At 47.0% G+C, this 9,722-nt stretch overlaps 1 protein-coding gene across 2 annotated transcripts; it reads right to left on the reverse strand.

Moving 5' to 3' along the window:
• Positions 1-171: 171 nt before the first annotated feature.
• Positions 172-9,722, reverse strand: CCSAP (centriole, cilia and spindle associated protein). Of its 2 annotated transcripts, XR_014167200.1 has the most exons (4): positions 8,683-9,722; positions 4,126-4,391; positions 1,850-1,980; positions 602-730 (listed from the first exon to the last, which is right to left on the reverse strand). XR_014167200.1 is itself a non-coding variant. In XM_081906970.1 (3 exons), the coding sequence occupies exons 1-3, from the start codon at positions 9,023-9,025 to the stop codon at positions 557-559; spliced, it is 783 nt and encodes a 260-aa protein (XP_081763096.1). In that variant the 5' UTR covers positions 9,026-9,722; the 3' UTR covers positions 172-556. The 2 variants fall into 2 exon arrangements, 1 of the variants encoding a protein (XP_081763096.1); XM_081906970.1 differs by lacking the exon at positions 1,850-1,980 and having other exon boundaries at positions 172-730.

The raw sequence follows: 9,722 nt of genomic DNA on the forward strand, positions 1-9,722 counted from the left end.
CTCAAGTTGTACAGGTCTGAGGAAAATCATAGCAACTTAACTAGAATCACATGAAAATACAATGGCACCTACAAATAATTTTTACAGACCTGATTTGTAAAGCCTTATGGCTCCCCTATAGGGAAAAGTTTTGAGTTCTATGCAACATCAGGGCAAGAAATTTCCCACGGATTACGGTCCATATGTTTTAATAATTAAGGAGGGACTAAATAATTGTCAAAATAACCCTTCTGGGTCTTTCATTTAAAAAAGTTCATTCTACAACACTCCATAGCTTTTCTGCTCAAGGTCAACAGAAAGATCTCTTAATAGCCTTCTTTTTTAAAAAAAATCTGTAAAGAAGCTATACTGCTAAGCATAGTTCCCACCAGTATGGAATCAATTATTCCCTCTCCTGCAGGGATAAGTAGCCAAAATATAAACAAGTATATCAAACTGCTGGAAAAATCCTTTTGTTAAAAATCTTGCATAAGTAGTTTGGAATTCTTCACCCGTTGCTTTCGTACACTATTTCTGAATTTTTTTTTAAAAAAAACAGGTCCAGGCAAATGTTGAATCACCGTGCTCGTGCTGAGTAGCACCTCATGTATTCCGTCATCCAGGGGTTGTCTGGTGCAGCAGATTTTGCTCTCCAGGCTTGTTCTACTTCCGCTGAATGAATCCGCCTCTGAGACAGCTTCCTTTTTTCCACTTGCCTTCTGTTCTTCGCTCTCAGTGCAGACTCATGGATCTAACAAGAGATATTTAAGTGTTAGATGATTCTTGGTAGCCATCTAGATGCGTGTGAGAAACTTGCAAGCAGGATTTAGCTCAAGAGCAGTCTCCCCTCCTGTAGTTTCAAGCAACTAGCATCCAGAATCCCAAAACTTTGTCTAGTTACCATATCTGATATGCCAGTTATTATCTTGCTACAGTCATACCTTGGTTCTCGAATTTAATCCGTTATGGGAGTCTGTTCGACTCCCAAAATAGTTTGAAAACCAAGGCATGGTCAGGTTTTGGCACCAGGCAAAAACCATTTAAATTTTGCCTCTTTTAACTAAACGGAGACTGATATTTACTGCTGCTTTTAAGGTTTATTGTGGCTTTCCATGTGCTAACACTGTTCTGCTATTTACCATTTCCATTTTTAAACTATTGGATAGTATCTATTCTTGCTTTCATTTGAGGGCCACTTGGGAAAAGTTCATTAAACTGAAAAGTCAGGTGCACACTAAGTAAAATAAAAAACATGCTAATTAGCTGTGCACATCCAATATTGAATCACCAACTTTTCAAAGGTGAGTAAGTATGCATGGCATTAGGTTAGGGTATGAAGCACAAATGCAATAAGCTCAGCTGCTAACCTGAGAGGCTGAAGGATTTAGCCATCCACTAACCTGCAGAGGTTGTACAAAGGCATGTTAGGCTGTGTACAGATATTTTAGCCATCCAATCATAAATATGTGTAAGCTCTACTATAAACGCCGTTTTTTTTCTATTCAGTAGCAAATGCCAGTATCTGTTGGGACTTTAGTAATTCACTCTTAATGACAGATGTCCATTTAAAACAAGCTTAGATTTACTGATTTCAATGCACTAAGCTAGACTAAATCGAGATAAGTAAATTTAACCAGTACGTGCTGTATTATTTTACACACACACACACACACACACACACACACGATAGCTCCCTTTTTTATATTTCTTCCATACTGCTGTCAGAAGTACATTAATATACATTATGCTGAATCTAACATTTCACAGATCAGCAGCACTTTTGCAAGAACTTACAGCTTCCCAATGTCATTCAAGTACCAGGAGCCTACCATGATGGTGTCATCAGTACTTTCAACCTTTTATGCCATACCTAAACTTGAGCTCACTCTGCCTTGGGACACTTGATGCTAACTGCCTGCTGTTTTACAAAGATTATTCTCTCTCATATCCTGACAGGGGTAGGCAACTGTTCTAGCATCGGGAATTCCTTCCACAGCAGCACTGAAACGGCAGCCAGAAACAAACAAAAGCTTTGCATTAAATTAGAGTTAGCAAATATTGTTCCAATATAATCTGTAAACAAAGTGGAAGAAGATTCCCCTTCATAACTACAGCATAGGATGTCAGTGACAATGTCACAGCCCATTACCATCAACCAAGGAATATAATTGCAGAAGATCAATGGCCGACATTCCATTCACAAGGTCCAGTAGGTGTCTCAGTACCATAGGGCAACTTACTATGGGGGAATATGAAGGTGCCTGTATGTGGCAAATGGATTCCTACAGGCTCTTCCCCCACTCATCAGATACTACCCCTTTCCCTTCCATTTTGACACACCCACACTAGTCAATTGAAGCTGAAGCCATGAAAACACATAGGTTGTTTTCAGTTCTTGAGTCTGGGGAGATGGTTTCTTCTGGACAGGGCTGCACTCCCCTGACAGGAGGCTCAGGCAGCCTTGGTGACTATTTTTGAAAGACTGCCTCCTTCCCTGCAGACCCCCTCAAGTGTTAGGATCAGCAGAGGGGGCTCTCTGGGGATCACCACGCTGGAAGTTTAAGGTGGTGGCAGCCTAGGAGAGTGCCTCCTCTGGGTCAGCCCCTAAGCTGTGGAATTCCCTCCCCACAGAGGTGTGCCTGACACCTTCATTGTGTAATTTTTGTCATATGCTGAAGACACATCTCTTCATCCTGGCTTTTGATACCTGATATATAGAAGGACCCACCCTATACTCTTGCTTGTAGTGTGCTTAAACTATTTTTAATATTTTATTATGAGGGGACCTCATAGTGAAGGGCAGGTAAGAAATCTAAGATGGGGTTGTAGCCAACTAATTCACTGTACATGCAGAATAGCTTCTGCGAGCACAGCTGAACATTCCTCTCCTCTCTGCCCTCAAATCTGCTCTGAATGGTTAGAGAAAAACCTAGAGCAGATTTGGAGATCACACAGAGGGAGGGAAAGTTCCACTCTGCTCGCAGAAGTTGTTCCACGCATATAATAACTTAGCTGGATACAATTCAAACAGCAATACATCCACTGGAAAACACCCAAAGCAACTGCTTCATGGCAAGGCCACTCCCATATCCAGTTCAGAGTATTGCTACTGACCATGGAAGAAACGGCCTTGGATCCAGCTATGGGAAACAACACAAAATACACAAGGAGGGCAGGCAACTAACAAAAGCAAAAAAGGAAGCTGCCCTACTCCCTACTCTCAAGCAAGTACAGTGGTACCTTGGGTTACATATGCTTCAGGTTACACACTCCGCTAACCCAGAAATAGTGCTTCAGGTTAAGAACTTTGCTTCAGGATGAGAACAGAAATCGGGCTCTGGCAGCAGGAGGAGGCCCCATTAGCTAAAGTGGTGCTTCAGGTTAAGAACAGTTTCAGGTTAAGAACGGACCTCCGGAACGAATTAAGTACTTAACCCGAGGTACCACTGTAAGTGCATAGGCATAATAAATGGGTCTAAAAACCAGGCAAGGCCAGCCGAGCCACACAGGCAAACTGGGCACCCCTAAGAGTTGTTCATTTCAGCTGTGTAAGTTGAGAGAGAAATCCCACACTTTTGGAGGAGTTGGCAAAGGGGCCGCTTTGCAGCTGATGGGTTCAACAATATTCCCTGCCTTTGGGGATGCACAGTCAAAAGTCTGCTGGCATCTGTTGGCTGCCCAGAGCACGGGCACAGTAGCAGAAGGGCAGGAAGTTAAGACAACATTAGCCCACTTAACTACAGTTGTATATCTAGTTACGAACTTAATTCGTTCCGGAGGTCCGTTCTTAACCTGAAACTGTTCTTAAATAGAGGCGTGCTTTCACTGATGGGGCCTCTTGCTGCCGGCACACGATTTCCGTTCTCATCCTGGGGCAAAGTTCTCAACTCAAGGTAACTCTTCCAGGTTAGCGGAGTTTGTAACCTGAGACCTTTGTAATTCGAGGTACCACTGTATAGCATATTAAATGTCAGTAGTTATTTTGCCCAGCATAGGATGACAAAGAATGAGGAAACAGCAACATCCTAGTTCACCGTGGGCAGCAGACAAACCTGGGCTGACCTTACAAGTGTGAAGGAAGGAGTCAGGCAGGAGGGCAAGGACTTAGACAAACAACCCATAAGTATATATTTCAAGTTGCCTTACTTCATTCACAGAAGCGGATGCACAGACATTGTGTGTTTTCTGGCTCCCAGTATCAGTCTGTTTTTCTCCCCAGCCATACAAGGCAAATGGGTGTTTCAACCCCTTTGCCGCATGTATCCTTTGAGGACTCTTCACCCGTCTTCTGTCACCCCGGCTGCCCAAAGCACCACGACTCGAAGGCTGCCCGCCAGCTCCTTTGGGGGCAGACTTTTTGCCTCCACTCTCAACTTCGGTTTTCTCCTCAGCTTTCTCTTGGTCTTCATCCTCTGGGAGAAAAGAAGGAGGGTTAAGTTTAGCCTGCCCACCTCCCAGGGCCGGCCCACCCGAGAGGCACGCTAAAGCAGCTGCCATGGGTGCCCCACCCACTGCCACCGGACAAGACAAATTAACGGAGGCAAAGGCTGTTCATGTCTACCAGTCATGACAGCTAAGTTCTACCTCCACTGCTGGGAGGCAGAAGGCCTATGCATGCTAGTTGCTGGGGAATACAAGCTGGGAGACCATTGTTGCACTGATTGGACACTGTGAGAGGAAGATGCTGGACTAGATGAGCCACTGGCCTAATCTAGCAGGGCTTATCTTATGCAAACCAATGCAGACTATTAGTGTACCATAACTCCTTTGATTTATCCGCGCTGTAGGTAAAACTTCCCTACAAGGAAGTTCCACCTGGCACCTTCATTATACACCTTTAGGCGCCAGGCAAAAACATTCCTTTTTAACCAGGCCTTTGGTTGATCTGATTTACATCCTATGCCCTTTTAAAATGTGTTCTTTTGGGGAGGGGCTATGGGGTTGTTGTTTTTATTTTTATTATGTATTCTGTGGTTTTATATCTTGATTTTATTCTGTGAACCACCATGAGACCCCCAGGTATAGGGTGGTATATAAATTTAAATAAATAAATAACTCTTGCTTGGTGCACACAAGAGTCAGCAATGCAAAGTAGGAAAAAGAGCCCTCCATTACTTAGGTTTCCAATCAGACAGTAGATACAGCAACAGTGGACAGGTGTCAGTGATCAGAGCTGCATAGTGTTACCAAAAGGTGCAATGCCTTCTCCTATACAAGAGGCCAGATCAAAGGCGGCTATGGAGCCTGTGCTGTTAAAAAGCACAACTCCCATCACGCACCAGCTTGGCTGCCACAGTGATGCCGTTTGCGGCTACGTTACAATTCTTGCACCTAGCATGTAATAGTCCCTGCTCTTGTTAGTGCCTTATTTTTGGCTGGAGAACGAAAGCTTATGCAATTTTAAAGATGCAAGATGCCATGGCAACAACTTACATAAGCAGCCATGAATCCGTGTGAGAATCACTGACAACTAAAGAAGTCTCTGCAAATGCTGAGCCCACTGTGCGTGCATACGCACACAGTGTTCTTCCTCATCATTACTCTTGCTTGTCAAGGCATGATACCGATTTCTGTCATACAATGGGAAGTAACGGAGGAAAAGAGATCAGTGTCAAAAATAAAAACGAACCTTCTATAGAGGAAATGTCTTTGCCTCCAAGGTACCAGTGTGTCATCAGAAGATTAGGTTATCTACGCTAGTGTCACATTTGTGACAATGCTTTTAAGTTCCAGAGAAATACTGTCCAGGAAGCACAGCACAGAGAAAACTCCATGCTGTCATTCGTATTAAAGTTTGATTATCTTAGCAAACCTGAAGTATTGCAAATGTGTATAGGGGTACTTGCATGGAGTTATCCTGCCAACCATTGCTGTATCTGCTGATAGTATATTCCACATATAAGTCATGCACATTTGTTTCAGTTTGCAGGTGGTATCTGCCCACATTTGATATCATGAGCATTTGAAAATCCATTTTAAAAATTTTATCCCAGCTGTCAGCAAGGTAACATTCCTAGACTCAACCAATGTCATAGGACACTTCACAAATTTATGTTTTTAAAAGGTTTAGTGGAGAGGGGGAAAAGACTATGTGTGACACACCAAACATCCATTTGTGTATACATAAATTGTGCAGGTACAATCAAGCAGACTGCATGAGTTGCTGCTCCCGTTATGAATGCACTTAATGGCCAATCTGAGTTTGATGCTGTGTACTGTGTAAAACATCTCCTAATTAAGTGTATTCTGATAACTAGGGTACAGTCTATATAGAGAAGCACATTAATTTCCCTGGAGGACCCTGAATGCGGTTTGTGGCAGCTGGTAAGGAGGACAGAGTTGGGAGAGGCCAACAAATTCACCTGCATATTCCTCCCTAGTAGCCTTACCGACTTGGAGACCCAGGAGTTTTGACAGGACTAGGAGAGAGACACTAGCAGGGCCTTATTGCCACCCTCTTTTTCTTTTGTGCTTTTTTTCCCCAACCACTGTTGCTTCCATGGTCAAGTAGGAGGAGTGTCCCGATGTAGACCCTTCTGGGCAACAATTCATACCACTCAGGCCCATGGGTGTAGCCAGGATTTATGTTGGGTGGGGGCAGAACCTCGATTAGTTAACTATTCTTATTGATTTACTTGATTTGGGGGGGGCAAATGCCCCCCCCCCGGCTACACCCATGCTCAGGGCAAGAGCCTGGGTGAGATGGAAGCTGTTCAAAATCTACAAAGTCAGTCTGTTGGCTCAGAGTGGAGCCTTCTTTGTATGAGAGATGGTGGGAAGCAAGTGGATTACCTCAGCATCTCCACCAGAAATGAAAAATAGGGTGGGAATTGTTGGTTGTTTAATCTGTTTGAATGTCTTCTTTTTTTTTACCTAGGGATTTGGTTAAACTGGAAAGTTTAATGTTTGTCATTATAGCATTGTTGCTTCCCTTATGAAAGAATTGTTAATTTGTTGCTTCTTGGACCTGTTTATATTAGTTTGTAATGGTTTTATTACTTTGATCCTTATTCTGGGATTGAAAATATTCAGTGATGAGTAGGCTATAAATACTATAACTAAATAAAGAAGCTACTTTTACTTTCTGTTAAATCAGAAAAAACCAAAGGAATTTCAGAGTGTTTTTTAGGGTTATTCTATTCAGAATACTACTGAGTTGGGTGTATTCTCAGTACTGTGCTGGTATTTCAGTTTGGGCCATTGAAATGCTATTGGTGAGGTCATTCCAAAAAGCTTATGAGAGATCAAGACACTTTGGGGATGAAATCAAAGCTGCATTCTCTGAAGCTGGCTCCACTGGTGCCAACAGCAATACTCAAGAGCAATAATAATAATAATAATGTACTAGTCTGGAAGAAGTGTTGTCAGGGATACAGATCTAACCCTTCACTCATAGTAAGATCATTAAGCTTTGTCTCACTTTTTTGGAAAACAGATTCTAGAGTCTGCAAGTAAACCCAGAGGAAACAGGCTCGTTTTTATCTGCGCGCCTAAGATTTCCATGGTCTTAAAGCAATCCTAATTCTGCACAGAACAGGGCATTGTGCTATTACCACCAAAGAGCGGCTGGAAGAATGGCGTCACCCTTACAGCAAGTGTGGAGAACCTTTGGTCCTCCAGGTGTTGCGGAACTACAACTCCCACCAACCCCAGCAAGCATCGTCAATGCCAGGGGATGAAGGAGCTGTAGTTCAGGAACACCTGGAGGGCCAAAGGTTCCCCACACCTGCCTTATGGGGTAGCATAATTTCTGCACTGCTCTCTAGATACTGTTGTTATTGGCATCCATCTGCTCTCTAGATAGATATTATTTATCCTAAGGCTGTGAATTTAAGTCACAAAGCAGGAGTCGCACCATCCTTAGTAAGTCCGAGATGGGGAACCTGTAGCCCCATCCTGATGCCGCTGTCCTACAACTCACATCATCCCTGTTCGAGCTGGTCCTCCATTGGCCAAAAAGCCCCAGGCCTATCTCTGACCCTACACGAATAAATTTCAAAAGAAAGCCTTAATGCAAGTGGGCATGGCCTATTTTCCTGCCAGCAAAGCGCAAAGCTGGGGAGAAATAATCGTCCCTTTCCATTTGGGTCAAAGATGGGTTTCCAAAATGCCGCTGTTACGTCAGCGGTAGCAATCTATTCGTTCGCAAGCGAGGAAAGTGCCTCCCGAGGGCGAAAGCGCTTCTCGGCGGGGACGATCCAGCTGGAGATCTCTCGCCCCCGGAAGGACCCGGGTGGGCGCCGGAGGGGCCGAGTATTGGCAGCAACCACGTCCGTGGCCCTCGATGGCGCCGCCTTCGCCCGTTCCCCAACAGACGCCTAAGGAGGAGCCGCGAAGCCACTCGGCGGCAAGAGGCCGAAGCGCCTGCACGGTCCTGGCACCCTCCATTTCCCGATGCGCGCGGAGGGGAGGGCGGCTTCAAGAGCCAAGCCGGACGCGGAGCCCCAGCTGTTAAGATTTATTTAAAACCCAGGAAAGCCGCTTTCTCCTCCGGGCGCCCCCCGCCCCGCATTTACATCCAGCGGCAGCTCCATTGCAGAGCAGGGACATCCGGCCACTGCAGCTCCCTCCCTCCTTCCCCAGCGACTCATCTCTGCAGCCGCGGCTCCCAGCGCCCCCCTCCGCCCGCCTTCCCGGAGAATGGCTCAAGGTCATTCCGGCAGGCCGTCCTCTTCCTCTCCCCTCGGCGGCGGAGGAACATACCCGACCCGCGCAAGGGCTCCTCGGGGCAGGATCTGTCGGCGTCCCCCGCTGCTGCCGCCGCCCCGCCCAGGCCAGATTCGCCAGGCGCCGCTGCTTCTTCTCCTTGCGGACCACCCGGCGGGCTGGACGTGCCCGGGGGCGACGGGGAGCCTCCGCTACCACCGCCGCTCTGGCTGCTGTCCTGCTCCCAGCCGTCCCAAAACCAGGGCCGGTGCGCCTGCTCCAAAAGGCGCCGGCTCAGGCGGTAGCGCAGCAGCTCCTGGTAGCAGGGGCCGCACGCCTCCCACTTGGGCTCCTTGAAGCGCTTCATGTACTCGCTCTTCACGCACCGAGACGGCACCATCGCGCCGCGCCGTCCAGCCGGGGGGGGGGCGGAGGGTCGCCCTGCTCAAGCAGCGAATCGGCCGCCTGCCCGACGGAGCCGTCCTCGCCCCACCCTCCCGCTGGAACGTTCAAACACAAACAGCGACGTTCGGCAACCGCCTCCGCGCGCTTCAGCCAATCGGCGCGCGAGGAGGAGGGCGTCCTTCGGATACGTCACGAAAGAGCCTTCGAGGCTCCAGGGAAACATTCGAAGGTCCCTCGCCGGCGAGCCCGAGGGGACGTTTGGAGCTTAGCGGGTGGGGAGGCTGGGGAGAAGCGCCAGGAAGCCTCGGGCTGCGGCTGTCCTTGTCCCTGGAGGCGGGAGTGGACTCGGGATTTTCTCTGAACCTGCCCGGTTGTTGGTTTTCGTCTCTGCGGTGGTGTTAGTCACCAGGTTTTAGTCACCCACCAACGCAGCTGCTGCTATAAAATAAAGTACCCCAGATGGGCATCGCACGTGATCGCAGACGGTGCGGACCACCTAAGGCTTGCTCGCCTGTGCCTGACGCTTTGCCGGAGACTAGCTGTCGTTGAACCGGTCAATTTAACCAAATTCAGAGTTAACGTTGCGCAGACCTTTGAAATCTAGCTTCTTGAGAGTTACACGGCCCGAGAAAGCGTCGCTTTGAGGAGTTAAAGGGGGCACTCAATGTAGCTTCATTTAAGGAAGTCCGATC

This window comes from Podarcis melisellensis, assembly GCF_964234715.1.
Source record: "Podarcis melisellensis genome assembly, chromosome: 3".
NCBI classification, from domain to species: domain Eukaryota; kingdom Metazoa; phylum Chordata; class Lepidosauria; order Squamata; family Lacertidae; genus Podarcis; species Podarcis melisellensis.